The sequence below is a fragment of the Myxocyprinus asiaticus genome, chromosome 45, assembly GCF_019703515.2.
Source record: "Myxocyprinus asiaticus isolate MX2 ecotype Aquarium Trade chromosome 45, UBuf_Myxa_2, whole genome shotgun sequence".
NCBI classification, from domain to species: domain Eukaryota; kingdom Metazoa; phylum Chordata; class Actinopteri; order Cypriniformes; family Catostomidae; genus Myxocyprinus; species Myxocyprinus asiaticus.
This window is the reverse complement of record NC_059388.1, coordinates 13387902-13414064: the sequence shown is the minus strand read 5'-3', so window position 1 is coordinate 13414064 and position 26163 is coordinate 13387902. Positions and strand designations below refer to the sequence as shown.

Below are 26163 nucleotides of genomic sequence, written 5' to 3'. Positions count from 1 at the left end.
TGTAGGTAGTGTGTTATGACTGCATTAAACTAACTTTACATCTGTTTTGATTGCAGTGGAGCTCAAGTCTAAATCACATGGACTACTATTACTATAATAATGATTAAATCAATTAAAAATCAGTCTTAATCTGTCTATTTACTCAGCCCTGAATGAGATCAAATCTTTAGTGTCATAAAAGTACTGAAACAAGCTTTTGTGAAATTAACTAAAGGCACTGTAGACGTTATTTTCTGCCACGACAAAATGCCATAGAAAGGTTAAAAGGTCAGGTAAAAAAAAAAAGGTAGCCAAAAGTGTTGCTGTGAAGTCTAATAATAAGCTCCATAATGTTTTAGTGTACTTCTGATTAGATGACCCATTAATAATATCTATAACACAATTACCACAATAAAAGCTTTGATATTGAATAAATAATAATTAAATAATCCTAAAAGCTTCCTAAGTGAACATGGCAGACCTATTTATGAACTTCATTAAGTAAATGGTGCATTTGGTCATTAAAAGTCCATTAGTTCATCTTATTTAACCCTTTTGTTTATCCATCTGATTTATAAAATAAACTATGTCTGAAGGTGTTCATGCTGTGCTAACTGACTGCAGGCCTTAAAATACTGTTAAAATGGCTGTTTAGACTGCTGATGTCTAGTAAAGCCTAGTGGACACTTAAAATGATTCCTTGTCAGATAGTGCTCACAGGTTAGAGTTTCTCTCCTGTACGTCCCATATAAAAGGCTGTTTAGGTAGTATATGGGCTTACCGGTGGATTACATGTTGATTGATGTCAGAGGCTGATATATGGCTGGTATGGGTGCTGATATTAGTGATTCTGGAACATTAGTGTTGTGGCACAAACAGTATGTTTATAAGTCAGTGGGTCTGCTGGTCAGTATTAACGAGTATGATTGTCAATGTCTATGTAATACTGTCTGTAGATCCTCTGGCAAGGAGCTGATGATGGTCTGAATGGACTGCTCCAATCTCTCCAGTAGCTCTTCTTTCACTGGAAGCTGGTGCTTTCGAGCTCTCATCTGGGTAGGATGTGTAGAGAAAGAGAGAAGCTTAACGCAAATGTCTTGAGGCAAAATAACCAGCGCCTTCTTTGTTCTGTAATATTCCGGCTCTGTTAACAAATTAATGTCTAAAGAGGGTCGTAAGCTTGTTATTAACTAAGATTCACTCACCACTTTCTCTCTCAGCTTCAGGATGAGGTCAACAATTTCTACCTCTGATTTGTCTTTGGTCCAAGTCAGCAGATCCTGTTTGTTAGAAAACATTAAACATTCTTTTAGCTGAACACACACTAGATATAACCGTACGTTAAAATGGCAATCAAGTTTTATAAGGGGACATATCTTAATCTTTTTATTTACTTCTTATTTCCCTGAGGTCCACTATTAATTGTATTAATGGCGAAAATGTTTTTTGACCATTTTCAGGGAAATTTTTTATTTTTTTGGCTGCAGTGCAGCTAAAAGGCTATGGTACACGTAGTTTTTTCACTGTTAGATCTCACGTAAGATTTTTACTATAAATCTCCACTTTCACATTCTTTCACATTTTAAAAGTGAAAGTGGAGATAATTAGTAAAAAAGGAATTATATATTGATCTGCTTCTCACCCACACCTATCATATCTCTTCTGAAGACATGGATTAAACCACTGGAGCCGTATGGATTACTTTTGTGTTTCCTTTCTGTGTTTTTTGGAGCTTCAAAGTTCTGGTCACCATTGACTTGCATTGTAAGGACCAACAGAGCTGAGATATTCTTCTAAAAATCTTTGTGTTCAGCAAAAGAAAGAAAATCATACACATCTGGGATGGCATGAGGGTGAGAAAATGAGAGAATTTTTCATTTTGGAGTGTACTAACCCTTTAACTCGTGTAAATGGCCTCTTCACATGTGCTCTTCGCAATTGAGATATTGCATTGTGCTCCACTCACAAACTAATGCATTTATCTGGCATCAGAAAGTTGTGTACAGAATAATACATTTTTGCAGCTTAGTTACAATAGATAGTCTTCTTTTCACTAGGGAGGATTTTTTTGAGTTCTGAAAGTTACAGTATGTTTTTAAAGTACAATGAATTTGATTCCTTATAATACTAAATTCAGATGATTGCTATGAGTAGGGATTAATACTATACTCACAGCTGCACAGATGGCCTCTAAATGAAGACATTCTACTTTCTGAGTCATCTCTCTGTGTCTGAGACGATACCAGCCATCGAAGTTTGGAGAACGAAAAAAACGTCTAAAAAAACAAAAAACAGACGCATGTTATATCATATGGACAATTAACAGGAAGGTTCAATTTATAGTTCCAGAACAATTAATTCCTGGGGGGTTACCTGTACAGGCCCATCCAGTCTCCTTTCAGCACAGAGGTAAGCTGCGGCCCTACTTGCTCCAGGGTCTTCAAAAACTCCTCCTGACTGAAGGACCGGATCTGAGGAGGGGTCTGAGAAACACATCCTACTGTTTCAATGCCAACTGAACTCAGAGAATTAACTTTGGTCCAATTTTTGTTATAGAGAGAGGTTAAGAGTCCAATGCCTCCTATTGATATCATGTTTTTCTCCTTCAATTATATCAATTATTATCTGATTACATAATCTTAAACCAACCTTCCATGGAGTCACAGTTCTCTGTGGGGGCATCAGAGTGGACAAATACTGCTCCTAAAGAATGGGTGTAAAGCTGAGGGTGAGGATCGTTCTATGAATGAAATGATACAGAAAGGTTGTCTAAGTTCTTAAGTCGTATTTTTAACTTCACCAGTGGGAGAATGAAACTCTTTGTCTGCTCCAGTAGATGCTGCCTCATGATGCTGCTCTGAACCTCTGATGGCCTTTTTTTCTGGATACCCTGAAGGAAAAAGAAAAAACAAACATGAATGACCCATGTTTTAGGTGCAATGTGATAAAATAACAATTAAATAAAGCAATCCCTTTCATGTAATTCTGTGTTTTTATTTCTGTGTCGTAGCTCTGGATAACATTGAAATCTCTTTGGTCTAAAATCCCACTCCACGTGACTGTATATTAACACATCAAATATGCTATGATTGTGTCAAGTCGTGCAGCATTTTTGCTTTCGGCGGAAACTTAGGTTAGCCCACAGTGTGGCAGAATGCACTTTTAATCAATTTTTCATTAATTAGCATCTATAGCCTACCTTTAAGAGTCGTTTGATGAGCGCTTTATCTTTGTGTAAGAATGTCTTGTATGCTGTGTATATACCTTTAAGAAAGGACGGGAAAATATTATACTTCTAGGTAGGGGAAAACAAATTCAAAAACTAATGAAATCTCTTGTTTTGTACCTGGTTTTGCATCCAGTGTTTTCAACTTGGCCAGTTTCTTGGTCTTCACCTGCTTTGGCAAATCACCTGCAGAGCAGAGAAACTAACCTCAAACCTCAATGAACTGTAAACCAAAATTACATATACTCCTAATGTAAAAAAAAATTATGAAAAGAGCAGGACTGTGTGATGAATCATGGGGTTAAAAAAATGCAGTATTATTTACCAGACATCTTCAGGTCTCCAAGCCGTATGATGTGTGGCCAGCACTGAAAGGTCTTTATAAAAAAAGGGTTTGTGACACCCAGTATGACATTGGGCCTGAAAGCATAACACAGATGAAAGAGTCATATCCTGCCCAAACATGATGTAACACACCTGATCAATGCATTTTACAAAACATATTTTTAAATTCTTAACCCTTTAAGCTCTGAAGGTGTTTTTAAAGATTTCCTGTTTCAGTGGCATGCCCAAAATTAAATGCTTATAACTCTACACTCTAGGGTCAATTGTTTGGCATTGTTTTAAAGAAAACTTTTCAAATGTTTTAATGGTATAGATCATTTGAGACTCTTAGCCTAAGAAACTAATGAAAACTCCCCAAAAACTTGAACCAAAAATTAACTTTTATTCATATTTTTAATATTTTACATTATAATCAGGGTGTTAATAAAGTAGATCCGAAAAACTACTTTGGTTTTGTTCTTAATCTTGTCACCTGTACCTGAGTAAAATGTTGTGTTGATATGACAAAGCAATCAAGTTATAGCATTACAAAAATAATTTATCCTAGTGTCCAAAAATGTCTCCAAGTGTCCAAAAGCCTCACCAAACAAATAAAACATATTGATTATTAGGGATGGGTGATATGGTCCAAACAAATAATATTTTTTTTTTCATATTGTTCGATGTCAATATTTATCACGATATATATTTTATACCATTAATGGGGGCGGAACTGCATTCCACATGTTTGTTAGACCTCAAGAATTAAACATAACTTGTTTGTTTACAAGTATACTCCAGAGGGTAAGCTACCTTTAAAGTATACTCAGTTTAAGATTTCATCCTACATAAGGTGTGTAACCTCTTTTTGATGAAATTTCGTCAATTTCATTATCTTCAGCTGACATTTGACTCCACTGAAACACTTTCTTGTGACACTCCACAGTCCAGCTCTGTAGGTGGAGGTAATGCACCATAAACTGGATTGCCAACTGTAAATAAACATCACAAGAAGGAACACTTTCTTTCCTGTGACAGCTATGAAACTAAATGGTACATAAATAAACAGCAATGGTGTTGATGTTGGAGTTGTTGTTGTTGTGTTCAGTCAATAGCTGTATTGCATTGGCAGTGCTGTCTTGTTCGGTACACAAAGATATCATATTAGCCGGATAGCTAGCTGCTAGCTAGTGGCTACAGAGCCTCATTGCCGGTTTCCATGATAGCAGGGCTGCCTGCTAATACATCCTAACTGACTGATTTCATGACAGTGAGCATGTTTACATGCACACCAATACGCTGATTACTCCCAAAAATCAGCTCATTTAAAAAACTGAAAGCAAGAAAACAGTGTTTACATGAGATTTGAAATAATCGTGTTATTCTCTGTTTTTGACGTTAAACCGTGAAGAGATATGCGCTCAACACATGCGCACAATGGATAAGCCGGTGAGAACACCAATAAAGGTGTTTACATGCCACACGAAATCTGCGTAATGGCCAAAAGTCTACCCGTGTCGACCGGTTTATTCTTATGCCGTTTATGACCTTACACTGATAAAGGAACGCCGTTTATTGCGTTTACATGACCACATGCGCTGTCTGCTTATTAAGCATAATCGGTGTAAGAACGTGCAAATAAACATGCTCAGTGAATCAGTTAGCTAGTTGTGTGTACAACTTTGCCGAACTGCTTACGTTTTTAGCGACACATACCTGATTTGATCGTCTAGTTGAAGTACATAGGCTAAATATCGAAAATTACTCAATTTTATAATCGAAATATAATTTTTTTCTCCTCCGATAAATATCATTATCGGTTTATCGCCCATCCCTAATAATTGTACATAAGAACTAATTACACATGCAAATAAAACAATGATTAAAGGTATTCTCTCTCTCTCTCTCTCTCCAAAGCATGCAGGCATGAGTAACGAGTTCTCATTCAGTTTCATTCTGTGTCATTTGAGCCATCATTGAATCTGTGGCTGAATTCGGAATGGCGTACTACCATACTACTCTTACTATTTCTGCCATAGACAGACATGGCAGAAATAGTAAGAGTAGTATGGTAAGTATGCCATTCTGAACTCAGCTTGTGTCATGTGCTTGGGGCCATCTCCTGGTGGCTATATGTAATTACAATGAAAGATCCACTTTGCCCATATTTGGATGACTTCCACCTCTGGTTGCTGCAATCTGAATCCTAATACGATTGTTTTAGCATTCCAAGTTGCTACATAATTTCAGATGACATCTGATCCAGGAAAGCAAACGTGTTTTTAGCCAGATAGCACATTATGTGCGGTGTGCACATTGTGCTTTGTGTGGATTATCGAATTATCTATGCATCTGATCACGTTGTGTGAGGGCTCATTTAACAGGAATCCACTCCTCCAAGTAATGGTATGTGATATTTTATGTTCTGTTTATTTTTTGTGAAGTTATAAGCGAAAACGGAGCTTATTCAACAGCTGTTTACATGTGACATGTATGTCAAAGACATGTACTTAGCTATTACTCGCTATATATTTGTCTGTGACAAATAGAATAGTTGTATTCTACTCTTTGAGAGCTTTCCAACGACATGACATATGGCTATTTGATCATTTTAATGTTTTTTTTACAGATTACAATCCAACGTACAGTGCAAAATTATTTATAAATTATCAAAACAGAATTCTGATTTGTCTGCGAATTTCAAAGCACTTGTTAAGTTTTGGTCATAATATCTACATGCATTGTAGAGTACAGCTAAGCTTTGAACCGATACCTATTTTTTGTTGGTCAAGACTGAAGTTATTAATAATTTGACAATTATTTTCTTCTCAGCGGGCCTATCCGAGCTTAAAGGTGTAAAGAGTGATATGAAGGAGTGACTGTTTGTTCTTACGGAGCCTGAGTTCTGGTGGTGTACTCTTTGAATTCACTGTCATGAATGGTGAAGTAGGGCCGGTAATCCCCACAGTAGCGCAGTGGGGTGATGGAGCTACAACAGAGGAACATATTCAAAGAACACAAAGTAACACTTCAAAAAGATGAAATCTGATTTTTATCTGACAACTAGGTAATCAACATTACCTGCAGTATAAAGCTAATATCAGTAAGAAGTATTTGCTAGATATGACAATTCAGAACAGTTCTGAAATGGCGTAGCTTTAAGTTTTTGTTCAAACCAATGAAGAATGTAACCACATATTCAGAATTAGGAGAGACCAAATTTAATAATTAATGAATCAACTTTGAAAACCCTCATCATTTTATGAGGAGCATGCCCTCTTCAAGGTCTATGATGGTTGCAGCCCTGTAACTGATTATGAATAAACATCAGCAAGAACTTGAAGTAAACAGAACAATGGAAAACCCAGACACTGATTGCCACTGCTCATTTTTTCCAGTTTCTCATAATAATTGATGCGTATGATCTGCTGGGAAGTAAGCAACGAGAACACTGTCCAAACCTGACCAGAGCCAGCACAGTCTCCGAGGAGACGGTTGGAGAGGGTGCCATAACAACCACTGGTTCTCCTAGCAACATCAGCTCCCAGAGCATCTGCATGTGAATCAGGATTGACTGGAAACATCTGATCACATGAAAGGTCAATTAGGGCAATCTGTAGTTATGGTGTGCTTTAAGTGAATGCTGTAAAATCAGCAGGTGGTTTACTATTTAAAGACCACATACATGCACAAGCAATATAATACTCACTGAAAAAGATCCAGCTCATGAACTGATGGAAGAATCGTGGGGGCGGGGAGCACATGCTGTAAAAAAAAAAAAATTTTTTTTTTTAATCGATGAACCATGTTTAAATAAAAGAGCATGCACGCATCACACTCCCGGCTAAATGTGGGAAGCACCTCAGTCTGTGTTTGTTTTACAGGGCTTCCTCCTGGTGCTTCATCTTTTGAGGGAATTCTGACCTGCAAATAGAGCACTGGATAAGTCAAATGGATGCAGAATTATGACAATTAACTATTCAATTATTACCCAAGCCATCCAGACAATTTTTATAGAGAAGTATAAGAGTATTGTTCCTTCAAACAGAGCTCTAAGGTGTTGTTCTGTGTTCTGTGATGTTCTCACCTGCATCACCACCCCCATCACAGGTAAATTAAGAGTCTGCCCTGGTATCGGTGCCGGCCATTGGTCAATCTCATTACAGACTGCAACAGATAAACCAGTAAGATTGAGGATTTGATTTGATTGTTTCAGAAGCCATAAAAACTAAAAACAATGATAAACACTGACACCATCAACCTAATTTAAATATGTTTCACAAAAACATTAAAGTATAAAAAAAAATTAATAATAATTAATAATTAATAATTATATAATTAATAATAATTAATATAATAATAATAATTTTCTTTATTCATCACACATTATACATTTTGCACATATACAGTGAAATTCTTCTTTTTCACATATCCCAGCTAGGCTGGGGTCAGAGTGCAGGGTCAGCCATGATACGGCGCCCCTGGAGCAGATAGGGTCAAGGGCCTTGCTCAAGGGCCCAACAGTGGCATCTTGGCAGTGCTGGGGCTTGAACCCCCGACCTTCTGATCAGTAACCCAGAGCCTTAACCGCTGAGCTACCACTGCCCCCTTTAGATGGATATACTGTACCATCACAGATATTCAGATGGGATTTCACAGAGAACATGTGAACATGTCAATGCTTGTATTTTTGGATAGTTTTTATGTGCGTCTATATCTAAGCCTTTTTTGGGACTGAATAGACGCTTTTCTACTATCGTGCCTGTGCGAGCCAGGGTGATCAACTGGACAGCCGGGGCAAATAGCCTCAGACCTCGAGCCGTGAGACCAAAATCTATCGGCGTTCCCACCATCGGGCCAATAACCCCGCAGTGTTGCTCTAAACCTGCCCTTAACACTCCACCCTGGTGTCAATGTCACACACCTCGCCCATTTCACAAGCAAGAGAGAAGCTCAAGCTGAGGTATCATGTTATCTAGTTATCTAGAATATCGAGTTTATATCGTATGTAAACAATAACTAGCAAGATAAGTTAACGTTGACAACACACTGACTGTAACTGCCATGGTGTCCCGAGTCGTCTCTCCACTAATGGTGGGACGATGTCCCAGCACACCATCAATGATCTTGAACCATGGAAAGTTCTTCCTTTGGGCACCACTTTGTCCACTGTGCATTTTAACGGATTTGTTCTGTGCCCACAATGTTTTAATTTTTCCCAAACCTGTACCATTGTGCGCTGGATACACAACCTGGCAAGTTCGGCGAAACTCCGCTTTGACATTGACCCCGCCTCAATCCCAGTTGGCCTTGTTTGGCCCAAGGGTAAACGGCGGGTCAAAGGCCATTGGCCCCGAGAAAGCACCGAGGAGGTACGATGAAGCCTTGGAAGTGACAGTGGACATTTGGCCACTTGGGTCAAACAAGGCCAACTGAGGATTGAGGCAGAGTCAATGTCAAAGGCGAGTTTCGCCGAACTTGCCAGGTTGTGTATCCAGCGCACAGCGGTAAAGGTTCAGGAAACTTAAAACATTGTGGGTACAGTAGAAATCCGTTAAAACGCACAATGGACAAAGCAGTGGCCAAAGAACTTTCAATGGTTTGAGATCATGGACGGTGTGCTGGGACATCATCCTGCTGTTAATGAAGAGACCACTCGGGACACCATGGCAGTTACAGTTGGTGAGTTGTCAACACTTGCTTATCTTGCAAGCTAGCTAATGTTTACAAATGATATAAACTCGATATTCTAGATAACTAGATAACATGATACCTCAGCTTGAGCTTTCCTCTTGCTTGTGAAATGGGCAGGGTGTGTGTTGTTGGCACCGGAGCAGAGTTTTAGGGCAACTCTGCGGGGCTATTGGCCCGATGGAGGGAAAGCAGATCAATTTTGGTCTCGCAGCTCGAGGTCCGAGGCTTTTGGCCCTGTCTGGCCAGTTGATAGCCCTGGCTCGTACTGGCCCGATAGTGAAAAAGCGGCTAATCCGAGTTTGAAGCATGGCCAGATCTACAGTATGTGGGTCTACATTTTCCTTGTACCCCCTAGCAACGTCTGACACCTCCCTCCCTGTCCAATGTAGAGACAACCTCCTGTCCAACCTAAAGATCGCATTTTAGTACCAGCCCCGGTTTGAAGAAACCAACCTTATAAAGTCAAGTTGGCCTTACCTGTCTCCAGACAAGGTTCAAGTTTTTCAAAGTATTCAGGAGCGATGACCTTTAGCAGTGAGTGGAACAGGTGCACAAATGGAAGTCTGGACACCACCACCAGAGACTGGGAATAGAGAGAGACTGAAATTATTTACATTCGTGATACTCTTTCAGAGGTTTTTATTCAAAACAGACTGCCATAACAGTCATTTATGCTTGTATTCAGTTTTGACTGCAAGGTAATTAAATAGACATTTAAGTAGATTTATAACATGTGTTGGTTTAACGTCAGTTTCAGATCAGTTACTTACCTTCTGAAAGTAACCTCTTTTGACAGATGCATCTTTAACTTGTCTGAAATACACATACCCATGGAAATGTGCATGCTCCTTCTAAAAGAGAAGTACAACGTTTTAAACGTGGGATCATTAGAGTCTCTTTTAGAGATTAATTTAAATTAGTTCACAGGCAGGACACAAATCTATCAGTGCTGCACTTGCTTGTTGATATTCAACCCATTTGTTTGTGTGTGTTGGTGTGCTATGGTTTCCCCAAACGAAATACCCTAGGCCTTACAAACAGCCCATCCACACGTATGCCAGGAGAATGGAGCAAAACAGCAGCTTAAGAAATGTTGCAAACAATTCACATGCAAATACATTTTCTTACCTGCATAGTCACAGGGGCGTCCCTGTTGTACTTGTCCTCTTGTTCAAACCAAGAGCCACTCCGGCCCACCGACTGCCGCAGTCTGAAGCTGAAGTGAGTGTCCCCGAGGCATCCTGCGAAAAGACGTGATTGAGCTGTCATGCTTATGTTTCAGCTGTTTATCATGGCAGCACTAATGCAAGCAAATTACCTGAGTATGAGTCAGGAAAGGATAAATAACAGATGCTTGTTTTCTAGAGAACAAAAGACATTTGGAAGGAAATGACTTGTTTGAAAATGGTTTTGTTTACGCATTTTGCTGTATACAGGTACATTTATGATATTGTATCCGGAAAATAAACAAAACTCTAAATTGACCTTACCTCCTTCTCTGTGAGTTTGACATCATGGGGGTAAACGAGCTGATGACAACAGAAAGAATGTTACAGATGAATGTAGCGGTGATACAACGTATGGGAAGAATATAGTATCAAAATTATTCACAAATGCATAAACACTTCCATCAATTCGATAAATGTCATACATGCATCTTACAATCCACACACAAATGCCTTTCAACTTGAGTCTGTGTAATTCAGAATAAATGAATGTGCACCTATTTGTACAAATAGAGACATATTTGTGAATACAAATGTTCCCTTTTTTATAAATGTAACACAATTTGCATGTCTAACCAAATGAAGATGTTCCAAATTAAACACAATATGGCCTTGTGAAGCACTGAATGTGCATTTGTGGATTGCGGAGAGTAGCATGAGCCTCCTTTGCTGTGAGTCTCCACGGTGTCATGCACAACGAGCCATGTGATAAGATGTGCGGATTGACTGTCTCAGAAGCAGAGGCAACTGAGACTTGTCCTCCGCCACCCGGATTGAGGTGAGTAACCGCGCCACCACGAGGACCTACTAAGTAGTGGGAATTGGGCATTCCAAATTGGGAGAAAAGGGGATAAAAAAATATATTTAAAATAATGTGTGTTATTAGCCTTATACAAATGTATTTTTACTTGTGTCTGTGTAATTTATTATTAAATTAATGTGCAGCTATTTGTAGAAACAGAGACAAATTTGTGAATATAAATGTTCCCTTTTGTACAAATAAATCACAGTTTGTGTATGCAACCAAATGAAGATGTTCCAAATGAAACACAAAATGGCCTTGTTAAGTATTGAATGTGCATTTGTGGATCAAGTGATGCGTACATTCATTGACGTCTTTTTGTGTGTTTTCTGTTTCATTCATTTGAATTTTGAGACTTCCTTTACACTGGTTTTGCCTTGCACGATCCACACGTAACTTTATGTAATTAAAGCAACTACCACTCATTTTACAAATGTACCATCAGGCGTGGTTTATTCACAAGGTCACTCGGCATGTGCAATTTACAAGCGCCACTTCAAACAAACAGCATCTGAGTTTAGCAGAAAAATCAAAGTTTTGTCTCAATTTTTCTCATGTACAACAAAGGATAATGTCCTGTCACATTGTAAAAGGTAAAACAGTCCATTTTAGAGTGTAAGTCCTGGTGACAATTCATTTGTGTCACATGTCAGTAGCTTTCTAGCTAATAGGATTCCAACACCTGGCCTTTGTTCCAGGTCAGAGTTAGATTGAAGTAGCAGACTCTTAACTTAGTTTCTAGGCTGAACTTCCTGTCTACACAATGGGAAATATCTGTTTGTGTAGTCAAAGCATGAGTACAGTTCTTAATATTGTAGTATCCAATAGGGCTTGGTGGAATGGCGATATATACTGTGGCTATGGAATAATTAAGTTTGTTTATTTGCTGTGTTTTTTGCTGTGACACTGGACTGACTAGTAGTTGCTGTTAGCCAGGAGATTGTGCTGCACTTCACTTACAATTAAGGTAAATCTTTGTCTATTAGTGAGCTTTTTAGGGCAATCCTGTTTCAGTTTCAGGCTTTTGACACTTTTTGACTTTGAGTTGCTAATTTGTGGGATGGACTCAGCTGTACAGCAATTAGTACTTAAGTAGTGAGAGAACTGTAACGGCAGCCCTTGTGTGCAGACCTCTTCATGTGAAGACCTATCTCGGGTAAAGACCTGCGAGTCTACCGACAAGGAGCCAGCCACTACGTTAAGTTTTGCCCCCTTCTCTCTTTTTCTCATAGTTATTCTTCATTCTACTTGTAATATGCATTTTCAGTACATTCCTGTTGTCTCATGTAGGCGAAAATCTGCATGCACATGCTGTAGACTACGCACTCCAGAGAACCTTAGGTCACTTAGCACTGCCTCTCCACAGCCCCTCTCCATCTCTGGTGGACTGTGGAACTGCCAGCCAGCTGTCAACAAAGCTGACTTCATTCCGGCCTTTGCCAGTCAGACAAAACTCCATGTTTTGGCTCCAACTGAAACATGGATCTGCAGAGACAACACTGCAACTCCCCAGCTCTCTCAACTGACTTCACTTTCACCCACACACCTCGTCTGACTGGGCGAGGTGGGGGAACTGGTTTGCTCATTTCAAACTCAACTGAAATTCACTATGCTCTCTTCTCTCTGCAATAACACAACTTTTGAATATCATGCCATTACTGCCACTAATCCTGCTAAAATCCACTTTTTGGTCATCTATCGCCCCCTAGGTCAACTAGGCAACTTTGTTGAAGAGCTAGATGTATTGCGGTCCTCATTCCCTGTGGTCCTTGGGGACTTTAACATCCATCTGGGAAAACCTCAAGTGGCTGACTTTCTAGCTCTTCTGACCTCATTTGATCTTACAAGACTGCACACACCCCTGCAACTCAGAGCAGGGAAACAGCTAGATCTCATCCTTACATGTAATTGTATGTCCAATAATCCCCTTGTTACCCCTCATATCTCTGACCATTTCTTCATCCAGTTTTCTGTTACTCTCCCTTCTTCTTTACCTCTTACTCCACCTATGGTCTCCTTCCACCACAACTTTTGCTCTCTCTCACTCACTTGCTTCTCTTCCATAGTCTCTGCATCCCTTCCCTCCACTAACCATTTCTCTTCACTTGATTTAAATGAAGCTACAAATTCTCTTTACTCGACATTAACTTCTTGCCTTGATAGTGTCTGTCCTCTTACCTCCAGGCCAGCACGTGCCACACCCTCCAGCCCCTGGCTGTCTGAGACACTTCGTGAACACTGAACTGAACTGAGGGCTGCGGAGAGAAAGTGGCACTGCTGTTAAAAGACCCTGCTGTCCTGTGATATTATCAATCACTTCTCTCCTTTTTTTCCACTAGAGCTTCTGCTGCTAAAATTGATTATTACCAGAACAAGATCAGTAACACTTCAGATTCCCATAAACTATTTTCAACTTTCTCATCTCTTCTCTATCCTCCACCACATTCTACTACTACTCTGACTGCTGATGACTTTGCCATGTTTTTTTTACTGGCAAGTTAGTGAGCATGAGCAGCCAGTTCTCTATACCTAACACACACAGCTACTCTCCAACATCCCAACCTCTGTTTTCCTCGTTTTCTCCTTTCTCCGAGACTGAGGTCTCCAAAGTGCTTCTTTCTAACCATCCTACCACCTGTCCACTTGACCCTATCCCCTCCCATCTTATGCAAGCTGCCTCTCCATCGATCTTACCCACACTCACACACATTAACACATCTCTCACAACTGGAAACTTTCCCATTACATTCAAGCAGGCTTGAGTAACCCCACTGCTTAAAAAACCAACACATAACCCCACAGTAGCTGACAACTACAGACCGGTGTCTCTCCTACCCTTCCTGCCTAAAACTCTTGAGAGGGTCGTATTCAACCAGTTGGCTGCTTTTCCCTTACAGAACAACCTACAACTGACAGACATCAGTCTGGCTTCAAAAAAGGACACTCAACAGAGACTGCCCTCTTGTCGGTAGCTGAAACCCTGCGACTGGTGAGAGCTAACTCCATATCATCTGTCCTCATCCTCCTTGAGTTATCTGCTGCCTTTGACACAGTGAACCACAAGATCCTCCCGACCACCCTCTCTGACCTTGGAATCACAGGAACTGCGCTTGGATGGTTTGAGTCATATCTCACTGGCAGATCTTTTAAGGTCTCCTGGAGTGGAGAGGTGTCCAAGACACACCAACTGACCACTGGGGTTTCTCAAGGATCAGTGCTTGGCCCCCTCCTTCTCGATGTACACAACATCACTGGGACCAGTCTATGAGGCACATGGCTGGTCCTACCACTGCTACGCAGATGATACGCAGCTCTACCTGTCGTTCCAGCTTGATGATCCTACTGTCTCAGCTCATATCTCTGATGAAGGAACGACACCTTCAGCTCAACCTTGCCAAGACAAAACTCCTCGTGATCCCAGCCAACCCATATGTTGACCACAACCTCACATTTCATCTTGGTTCAACTACAGTAACACCAACCAGAACAGCCCAGAACCTGGGAGTGGTGGTAGATGACCAGCTTAATTTCACCGCACACATCTCATCAACCGCCCAGTATTGCAGAATCGAGCTTTACAACATCAGGAAAATCAGACCTGATCAGTCTGTATATGCTACACAGCTCCTGGTCCAAGCTCTGGTAATTTCAAGACTGGACTACTGCAATGCTCTTTTGGCTGGCCTTCCAGCTAACAAAATTAAGCCACTGCAGATGGTCCAGAATGCAGCAGCGTGTCTGGTCTTCAATCAGCCAAAAAGGGCTCATGTCACCTTACTCTTGATTTCACTCCACTGGCTACCTGTAGCTGCCAGCATCAAATTCAAGGATGTGACTCTGGCTTTCAGGACAGCCAATGGAAACGCACCCTCTTCAATTAATTTCTTCAGGTCTATGCTCCAACTTAGTCTCTGCGGTCTATGAACGAGCGACGCCTGGTGGTCCCATCACAAAGAGGCTCAAAGTCCATTTCATGATCATTCACTTTCTCTGCTCCTCTGTGGTGGAATGAACTTCCAACCTCCACACAATCTGCTATTACCTTCTCAACATTCAAGATCCAGCTGAAAACACATTCCGTGAGCACTTAACCAAACCACATTAATTGTACTTACCACTGCACTCAACATGCACTTAATGTAAAAAACAAAACAAAAAAATTCCTTGTCTGTCTCTTTCTTCTGTGCTAGCATCTTTACTACTCCTGCCACTGTGAGAACTTGGCAATCCTATACTGCAGATGTTGTTAAACTTTGTATGACAAATTGCTTGCTATGTGTCGCATTTGTAAGTCGCTTTGTAAGCGTCTGCTAAATTACTAAATGTAAATGTAAATAAAGTGTCAATCGGTAGAAAAGTTTCTATATCGTCTATATTGTGGTATGCAAATGTCTGTGCATGCAATGCTCCACTTGGCTGAAGGTGAGATTGATATAGAGAGAGACGAACAAACAGAATGCAGGATGACTCTGAAACAAGTCAAACGCAGGAGGAATATATTTTTGCATTAAAAGGTGCGGTCTCACGTTAATGGATGAGAGCCCTTTTTACTACTTTTTTAATTACCACTGACACCTTCAAGCTTTCCTACCGACTGTTCTCCCGCAAGCACGGAGAAGCGATCGTAATTACATAAGAAATTAATAACACCTTTGTCAACAGTGCATTTATATCAAGTAGACTATCTAGTTACCAAAATGGTTTCCAGTATCTAATGGAAGACAAAATCCAAAACAAAACAGTGATTGAGGGTTTTGCTTCAGAATCAAAGCAAATGCTTATATTCAAATAGAAAAGCCTATTTTTGCTTGTATTGAAAAGCGATGCATAGTTGATAAAGCAGATCAAATATTATTTTTAATATTTATTTATTGATAAAGTTTTTCATTGTAATAGACACGACAGGTCTTCCATTAGGTTACATTGGGCATCATTTTAAATAAAAAAACATTTTTTTCATAAGTTTTTGAATCACTTCCATCAAAATGTGTAGGCTACATTCCATATCATACATATCATTATTGCCCAAAAATAGAAATACTATTACCATATCCTTTTTGCTTATATCGCCCACCCCATCACATGATTATTTAACCTTTTTTTTTTTCCAGGAAAAAAATATTATATTGTGATATATATACCGTTACCATGATATAGAATTTTGGTCATATCGCCCACCCCATTCCCAAACACCTGGCACTGTTTCATCCTGTCTCACAGTCAGAAGCGGTTACTTCTTGGGCTCATATATCACAATAAGAGTATCCAAACCTTACTGCATTGTTTGAATTTTATATTGAGAGAAATAAAAAGCATTAATGCAGAAGAACAGCAGCACAGCTATAAGTGCCTTTACAAAGCAAGAGTCATGATAACAGACATACCGTTAATACCTTTATATTAAGGTTTGTACAAGATCTGCTGTTCTAAGAATTGGTTTCCACGATATGTAAATGTACATAAAAATGTTGCTGCTGTATGGTGTAGTTTCAGTTGTCTGGGACCGGTACCTGTAGTCAGGGCAAGAGCAATCTGGACAGATTAAAATAATAAATACATAAAAAAATGAGATAATTCCTGTATAAAATATAATAGAAAGAAATAAGACGTTGCCATGAAGCCTTATGTCTTACCAGTTGCACAAAAGCCCTGCAGCTGTGTCCATCTTTTTGTGATGCAGAGACCACAATTTCTCTGATCCTTGGTCCTCCTGTAACTCACAGCCACACACCTCCTGAGTGAATAAATGTAATAAACATTGTTTACAAGGTTAATATAACATTTGTATTTCTAATGAATAACACTGAGCCAGTCTGCCATACCAACACAAAAGTGTTAAAGAATGCTTTTGAAATTCATTTTTATAGCCTTACTGGAAAAATAGTTAATAATATTTTTTTTTACAACAGCAGATCTTGTACATTAATATAAAGGTATTTATGGTATGTCTGTTATCATGATTCTTGTTTTGTAAAGGCACTTTTAGCTGTGCTGCTGTTCTTCTGAATTAATGCTTTTTATTTCTCTCAATAAAAAAGTAATGCAGTACGGTTTGGATTCTCTTATTGTGTTATGAGCCCAAGAAGTAACAGCTTCTGACTGAGACAAAAAAATAAATTAAATACAAAATTAAATAACCATGTGATGGGGTGGGCGATATAAGCAATAAAGTATATGGTAATAGTATTTATATTTTTGGTCAAGAATGTATGATATGGAATATAGCCTACACATTTTGATGGAAGTGATTCAAAATCCTTTTTTATTTAAAATGATGCCCAATGTAACCTAATGGAAGACCTGTCATGTCTATTACAATGAAACTTTTTATAAATAAATATTAAAAATTATATTTGATCTGCTTTATCAACTCTGCATCGCTTTTCAATACAAGCAAACTAGGCTTTTCTATTTGAATATAAGCATTTGCTTTGATTCTGAAGCAAAGCCCTCAATCACGGTTTTGTTTTGGATTTTGTCTTCCATTAGATACTGGAAACCATTTTGGTAACTATATAGTCTACTTGATATAAATGCACTGTTGACAAAGGTGATATTTTGTTATTAACAATTTTTATTGATTCCATTCATAAGACAAACAAACACAACATAAAATACGGAATCAATTATATACATTAAACCACCCCCCCCCCCCCCCGACACAAACACGCACTGCAGTGGTCACCAACATTTAGAACATAAAAATAAAAAAGATTTAAAAAAAAAAAACATTAATATAAAGTATACTTTCAAAAAACAACAAGAACGCAAATACACATCTAAACTAGAAATCCCTCTCAACTGCCCCTTCCCGAGAACCCTCCAAAAAAGCCAAATATCCACCCCACTTCCTATCAAACAAATCCCATTTTCCCAGCCTTCTAAAAATCACCTCCTCGTATCAACTCCCCACACCACTCCCGAAACTACCACCCCCTGAGGATGATTCATCTGCCGATCATAACTCCGGCTAGGACCCAACTTTTTAAATGACTATCGCCAATATTAATGACCACCCCATCGCCTAAGATACAGAGTCTGGGGCAAAATGAAAACTGAGTGTCCAATACATCACACATAAAGCTCTGAACCCTCAACCAAAATTCTTGGATCTTAACACATCCCCAAAAAACATGGGTTGTGTCCCCGTCCTCTGATTGGCATCACCAGCAGGCAGGTGTGTCTTTAAGACCAAGCCTATACAATCTAGAGGGGGTCTAATAGACTCAATGTAAAATCTTAAATTGCATCAGATGCACCCTTGCATCTCTAGATGTAGACTTGATGTTTTTTTAGGATCCTAGCCCACACTCCCTCCTCCAATGCCAAGTTTAAATCTTTCTCCCATAATCTCTTAAGAGAAGTTGAAGCTCTGTCCCCAGACTCTGAATTAACAGGGAGCAATACACTGATGCCTCATGACCTTTTCCAAAAGCAGTAATCACCACTCCCAGAGTATCTGCCACTTTAGGGGGATGTATACTACTCCCATAAACAGTACAGAGCAGGTGGTGCAGCTGTAAATACCTAAAGAACTGAGATCTGGGAATCCTGAAATGCTGAACCATATTTTCAAAGGATCTCAACACTCCACTCTCGTATAGGTCACCAAACATATTAACCTCCTTAACAATCCACTCTGACCAGCAGAAAGGGGACTTATTAATACATAATTTTGGGTTTTGCCATATGCTCGAGGCAACATTTAAATAAATGTCCGAATTAAACAATCTAGACACTTTTGTCCATACCGAGTGCAAATGGGAGATAACGGGGTGTAACTACGGGTGCTTTCACACTGGGCTCGTTTGCTGCGGTCCGATTCTGAGTGCGATTGTTCCCAGTGCCCCCGCAGCTTTGGTCTGGTTTCACACTCACTTGATTCTATTGAACCCCGGTCCATTTGCGTTTATCTTACGTCATCACAAACACGCATGGAGAACACAACGCGACTCATCATACTTTGTTGTTTTTGTTATTTTAGTGCCATTATGCACAGCAGAGTGAACGACAACTGCGCATATGTGCGCTTCATGGTGTAACTCATCAGATGTCCAGGGGAAGGCAGCTTGCTGCTGCTCGCAAACGGTGTTGAGGAGACAGCTGATTGCAAGGAATTAATTTGCATCTTTGTTTACACTGCACGCTTACTCACGCTCGTGTCCAAGGTGAAGTTATCGCCACTGTCAACTCCTATTATACCCTATATTTATAACCTATAATAGTATTTATATATAGTATTTATAAGGTGTATAGACAGATAGATAGATGTCGTCATCGGCTAAAACGCATGCGCAGGTTACTTTACTTCCTGAACGAGTGCGCACCCGAGTCAGAGTTGCTTTCACATTCACGCGAATCGCGCTACAGTTCCATTGCAACCGAACTCAGACCACCTCCTACAGGTAGTCTCGGGTTCGGTACCGCGGTGCGCTCCCCGGTCCGCATGACAGCTTTCACATTACCAATTTTTCATGCGAACCGTGCTGCGTTTCGAACTAAACTGCCAGTGTGAAAGCACCCTTAACTTCTCCGGTTAGTTTAATAGAAAGGCTTTGCAATGGCAAAAAAAGGGCAAGAACTTCCTGTTCAATACAAAACCAGGGAGGGACTCTCTCAGGTGGAATCGACCAATGAGCCAAATGTCTGAGACCGAATGCATAATAATAAAACAAAATCTTGGGTAGGCCTAACCCACCTTTGTCAATCAGCCTATGCAAGTTATTGAAATGTAATCTGGGATGCTTACCATTCCAAATGAAGGACTTCACTATGCTATCAAATTGCTTGAAATAAGAGAGGGGGACATCTACAGGGAGAGATTGTAGCAGGTAGTTGAATTTTGGAATACAATTAATTTTAATAACATTAACCTTCCCAATCATAGATAAATGTAATGAAGCCCATCTGACCAAATCGCTCGAAAACCTTTTTATTAAGGGGTCAAAATTAACTAACTAAAATAACAAAAATTTGCTGGGAATAAAATGCCCAAATACTTAATGCCCTGTTTGGCCCACTGGAAGGCACCCGGCTGAAAAGATGTTACTGGGCAGTATGCTGTCAGAGCCAAAGCTTCGGATTTAGACCAACTGACTCTGTATCCTGAGAATTTAGAAAAGGAATTCATAATTCTGTGGAGGCAAGGCATAGATCTAGCAAAAGCTTATGTGCCATACCTCCCCCCACCACCCCTGATAAATCATCTTCCTTTCTTATTGCAGCTGCTAATGGTTCCAGGGCAAGACAGAACAATAAGGGGGAAAGAGAGCAACCCTGCCGGGTGTCCCTATCCAGAGTAAAATAATCTGAAATTAATCCATTTGTTTGTACAGCCGCTACTGGGTGTCTATAAAGTAACTTAATCCATACAATAAAAGTATTCCCGAACCCATACATTTCCAAAATCTTAAAAAGATAATCCCATTCTACCATATCAAATGCCTTTTCGGCCTCAAGTGAGATGGCAGCGACCAGAGTCTGATCATTCACCACTGACCACATGATAGTGATGAAACGCCTAATGTTATAAGAAAAGCTGCAGCCCCAAATAAACCCCACCTGATCTAGAGGTATAAGAGGTGTCATAACTTTACTTAATCGGTTAGCCAAATTTTTTGACAATATTTTTACATCTAGCTGGATCAGGAAAATTGGACAGTAACTCTTACACTTGCTTGGATCTTTGTCCTTTTTAAAAATCAGAATGATCCGGGCTTGTGTCATGGTTGGTGGAAGCTTTCCATTCTTTAAGGATTCCGTATAAATTTCTAACAAAAGTGGAGACAGTTCTGTAGCATAAGATCTAAAAAATTCAGAGGCAACCATCTGGCCCCGGAGTCTTGCCTGTAGGCAAGGCCTTAATTACCTCGCCATGCTCCTCCAAGGTTATCTCAGAGAACTGTTTTGCTCAGTCGTCAGTTTAGGGAGTTCTAATGGTTCCACAAAGTTTTTAATATCTTCATCAGTAGAAGAAGACGTGGAACTACAGAGATCAAGATAGAATTCTTTAAAAGCATTATTAATATCATTAGCAGAGGTAAATTTCACCACCAGCAGATTTCACTGAGGGAATGGTGGAAAAAGACTCTCTCTGCTTTATATATCTAGCCAAACGCTTCCCTGCTTTGTCCCCAGACTCAAAATATGACTGTCTTGCCCTGATTAGCCAAAACTCCACTTTCCGTAACAAAGTAGTATTATATCTGTATTTCAATCGGGTCAATTCTCTGAGGCCATCAGATGACATTCGGCACTTCAGCTCTGTCTCGGCACTTTTAATATTCCCTTTCAACTCCACGAGTTCTCGTGTTTTGGATTTTTTGATGAATGAGGCATACTGTATGATCCAAACCCTAAGAATGGCCTTAAGTGCCTCCCAAGCCACACCCACAGAGGATACTGAGGACCAGTTGGTCTCCATATAAACATTGATTTCAGCCTTTAACATTGTTGGAATTTAGGATTTTGCAAAAGGGATACATTAAAGCGCCAACTACATGATTTCATTTTCTCCGTATGTGGCAACACCTCTAAACTCACCAGGGTGTGATCTGAGACTAAGATGTTTCCAATTGAGCAATCAACAACAGATGAAATGAGGGATTTGGATATAATTAAAAAAAAAATCTATTCTAGAATAAATCTTATGGACTAATGAAAAAAAATGTATAGTCCCTACCAGATAGGTTCAAAAGTCTCCAAATATCTGTAAGACTAAGATTTTTACACATCCTGTGAAGCGTCAATGTTGCTAAAGGGGGCTTACACACTTTTGCTTCACTATGATCAAGGACTGAGTCCATCAATAGATTAAAGTGTCCTCCCAATATTATATCATGAGGGGTGCCAGCGGCTTGCAACATCCCTTCAAGATCTATAAAAAAAACCCCCTGATCATCAGCGTTAGGTGCGTAAATATTAGCCAAAATCAAACTTTGCTAATTTATCTTTAATCTGTATTAGACATTTGAAATGTAGATTGTTACTTATCTGTGTAATGATTCCCCTGCTCTTACTTGAGCCAGCACTAAAGAAAACATGTCCACCCCATATCTTCCCAAATTTTTCAGCTTCCTGCAGGGAAAGATGCATTTCTTGAAACAACACTATATCATATTTCTTACGTTTAAAAGGAGAAATAACCTTCCTTCTTTTTATGGGGTACCCCAACACATTCCACGTGGAGAGAGACAATCCACTCATACTAACATTTCACATTTTGACATATTAGAAAAAATAAAATTATAAAGACCACATTCCACATTAGTGCAACAATCAAACCCCAAACTTCCCCCCGAACAAAACAAACAGAAAAAAGAAAAACGTGCGCATTAACCCCGCGCACGACAGCGCCAACCAGCGTCCATCCCTCTAAACTCAAACAGTCCATGTACGCCCTCCTCAAGTCTGGTGTTTCTATACAAATTTTGTTAGACAGAATTACACAACAGAAGATAATCTATAAAACAAACTCCAGCCAATAGGTGGAATAAAAACAAAGAATGTGTAGATTCATCCACATAACTGTCCCGAAGGTGTGTTCCTCCACAAAACAAACTCCAGCCTCTAGCAGAACCAGCACCTACACAAAAAAAAAAAAAGAAAAAAAAAAGAAAGGCTGTTCAGTTCCTTGGACAGTCAAACAAATGTTCAGTGAGCCGGCCCATTCAACTGCTACATGAGTGCAACAAATGACCCAATCACTCCAATGTCCTGCAAGAAATACTCCACAAAACAAACTCCAACCAATTGGAGGCATAAGCACAAAGAACGTGCAGATTCATCCACAACACTGTCCCGAAGGAGTGCTGCTACATAAAACAAACTCCAGACGCTAGGCGGAACCAGCACAAAAAAGGCGCTCAGCTTCCTCGGATGATCAAGTGGATGATCAGTGATTCGGTTCACTTGGCTGCAACGTGAGAACCACAAAATAACTTACTCATTCCACTGACTTTATGAAGGAAATTGCTTGCTGGGGACATGTAAATACTTTACGGCCATCCTTAGTATCTATTCCCAATTTGTAAGAGTTTCTTGCATTCCTTGAATCGATCACATTTCACTCATTGAAATCGCAAAGTCTGGGAACAAGAAAATACTGTGGTTCTTCCAAGAAAGCCTTCCTTTACTCCTCACCTCACATAACAAGATCTTTATCGGATGATCTCAGAAATTTGGCCAGAATTGATCGGGGCCTGTCTCCCTCAGCGGATCGCCGAGCTGGAACCTTGTGAGCTTGCTCGATTTCCAGCTTATGGCCTGTTATGTCGAACAGACTCAGAAAGAGCCCGTCCAGGAATTTTACCATATTCCGACCTTCTTCGTCCTCAGGAATTCCAACAATTCGAACGTTATTCCGCCGGTTACGATTCTCCAAATTCTCCCAGACAAGCTCCAAATCCACCTTGGTCGCTAGCGGATTAGCAGCTAATTCCCTCTCCGATGACTCCAGATAATCGATCCGTTTCACGACATCCCCCACTCTTGTAACCACCTCAGTGAATTTAGTCTCCACTGTCGTGCTCGATCGACGTATTGCAGCAAGATCCTCCAAGTCAGCAATGACCTTCGTCAGCATTGCCGACACGTTCAACAATTCTCGCCAAATTTCCTTCACTTCTCCGGCCAAATTGACTCCCTGGCTCAAGGCCTTCGGAGAGGCGTCAGCTTGAGCATGTAAGTGTCTTTTATTGTCTCCAGAGCCCAAGGATTTTGAATTCTTTGACATACTGTCTTCCTAGAACAGTTATGGATCAGGGTGTATCGAATCTCACCGGTTTATTAAAACTAGCTCAGTGCGCAGAGCTCGCCGTTCACACGTCCAAACCTCGCATGGCATCAAGTGACTCCCGACAAAGGTGCCATTTATTAAGTACTGATGTAATTGCGATCGCTTCTCCGTGCTTGCGGGGCAACTGTTGGTAGGAAGGCTTGAAGGTGTCAATGGTAATTAATTAACAGCAGCTGAGGCGAGCACTGTGTACACACGCGTCATAAACAGGGCTCTCATCCAAAAACGTGAGATCGCACATTTTAATGCAAAAATATATACCTCCTCCAGTGTTTGACTTGTTTCAGAGTCATCCTGCATTCTGTTTGTTCATCTGTTTCCGTGTTCATTTTTGTCTCTCTCACTATCAGTCTCACTTTCAGCCAAGTGGAGCATTGCATGCACAGACATTTGCATACCACAATACAGACGATATAGAAACATTTCTACCGACTGACACTTTATTCCGTCACCACGATATATATCGCCTTTCCGTCCAACCCTATTAGATACTACAATATTAAGAACTGTATTCATGCTTTGTTTACACAAACAGATATTTCCCATTATGTAGACAGGAATTTCAGCCTAGAAACTAAGTTAAGATTGAAGTAGCAGACTCTGACTCTGGCATGGAACAAAGGCCAGGTGTTGGAATCCTATTAGCTAGAAAGCTACTGACATGTGACACAAACGTATTGTCACCAGGTCTTACACTCTAAAATGGGCTGTTTTACCTTTTACAATGTGACAGGACATTATCCTTGGTTGTATATGAGAAAAATGTAGACAAACCTTTGATTCTTTCTGCTGATCTCAGATGCAGTTTGTTTGAAGCGGCGCTTGTAAACTGCACATGCCGAGTGACCTTGTGAATAAACCACCTGTAATAAATCATCTGTAAAATGAGACCGCTGTATAGTGGTAGCTGCTTTTATTACACAAAGTTACGTGTGGATCGTGTAACCAGCTGAAAGGAAGTCTCGAAATTTAAATGAATGAAACCGAAAACATAAAAAAAAACGTCAATGAATGCATGCCTGTAACTTGATCCACAAATGCACATTCAATACTTAAACAGGCCATTTTGTGTTTCATTTGGAACATCTTCATTTGGTTGCATACACAAACTGTGATTTATTTGTAGGAAAAGGAACATTTATATTCACAAATATGTCTCTATTAGTATAAATAGCTGCACATTCATTTAATAATAAATTACACAGACACTAGTAAAAATACATTTGTATAAGGCTAATAACACACACTTGTGAAGTTTTCCCTAACTGGTGGGTAGATGTGCCCACACTTATGGATGAATTTAGGACTTTTTCATTGGAAGTTGTTTGTGTGTGGGTCGGCCATGGTGAAAACAGCTAAACAAAAGTCTCAAAATTAAAATAAATAAAACAAAACAGACATAAAAACATGTCAACGAATGCACGTGTGTCACTTGATCCACAAATGCACATTCAGTGCTTCACAAGGCCATTTTGTGTTTAATTTGGAACATCTTCATTTGTGTTACATTTATACAAAAGGAAACATTTGTATTCACAAATATGTCTCTATCTGTACAAATAGATGCACATTCATTTAATATGGAATTTCACAGACACAAGTTGAAAGGCATTTGTGTGTGGATAGCGAGATGCATGTATGATATTTATCTAATTGTTGGAAGTGTTTATGCATTTGTGAATAATTTTGAAACTATATTCTTCCCATAAGCATGTTACAATCAATAATTTAAAATCAAGACAATTGGGACTTTTAACTCTGTAACAGTAAGTGTGGTATTTGAAACTTACAACAGTAATCGATTTTGAGGTTATGCTCGCAATAAACTACACAAAGAAACAAATTTAAGAGGTGCATGCACATTATTTGTGTACCTCAATGGCTTGTCCGAGCTCGAGGTCGAAGGTAACGACGCACACACACTCGAGCCATGCGGAGAAGCGCGACCACGGTTCCGTTATCTCAACATTTATCGCAGCAGCCTTTGACGCCCCTTTCTGAGAATCGGAGCTGTCAAACAGGTCCATTGTGTCCTAAACATCCATTTGATCTCCGCTTGCTTTTGTAAGCGATCACGTTCTTGGGTCATCCTTTAATAATCACGTAGGCTGAACAG

At 39.8% G+C, this 26163-nt stretch overlaps 1 protein-coding gene and 1 long non-coding RNA gene across 10 annotated transcripts; one reads left to right on the top strand and one right to left on the bottom strand.

Moving 5' to 3' along the window:
* Positions 1-405: 405 nt before the first annotated feature.
* Positions 406-26141, bottom strand: dennd6b (DENN/MADD domain containing 6B). 9 transcript variants are annotated; one of them, XM_051688128.1, is made up of 24 exons: positions 25922-26066; positions 24822-24910; positions 20001-22835; positions 16885-16985; positions 16636-16783; positions 10714-10752; positions 10542-10584; positions 10352-10464; positions 9994-10074; positions 9701-9806; positions 7617-7696; positions 7391-7453; positions 7239-7294; positions 6991-7113; positions 6423-6518; positions 3531-3625; positions 3326-3391; positions 3179-3243; positions 2780-2869; positions 2629-2682; positions 2353-2462; positions 2153-2255; positions 1185-1259; positions 406-1031 (listed from the first exon to the last, which is right to left on the bottom strand). In XM_051688128.1, the coding sequence occupies exons 8-24, from the start codon at positions 10355-10357 to the stop codon at positions 909-911; spliced, it is 1392 nt and encodes a 463-aa protein (XP_051544088.1). In that variant the 5' UTR covers positions 10358-10464; positions 10542-10584; positions 10714-10752; positions 16636-16783; positions 16885-16985; positions 20001-22835; positions 24822-24910; positions 25922-26066; the 3' UTR covers positions 406-908. The 9 variants fall into 9 exon arrangements, 7 of the variants coding, with proteins under 7 accessions (XP_051544088.1, XP_051544090.1, XP_051544085.1 ...); XM_051688130.1 differs by having other exon boundaries at positions 16636-16761; XM_051688125.1 differs by lacking the exon at positions 20001-22835.
* LOC127435021 (uncharacterized) lies at positions 2563-2962 on the top strand. The gene is made up of 2 exons (XR_007896116.1): positions 2563-2707; positions 2816-2962. It is a non-coding gene; the product is annotated as an uncharacterized LOC127435021 (long non-coding RNA).
* Positions 26142-26163: the final 22 nt, after the last annotated feature.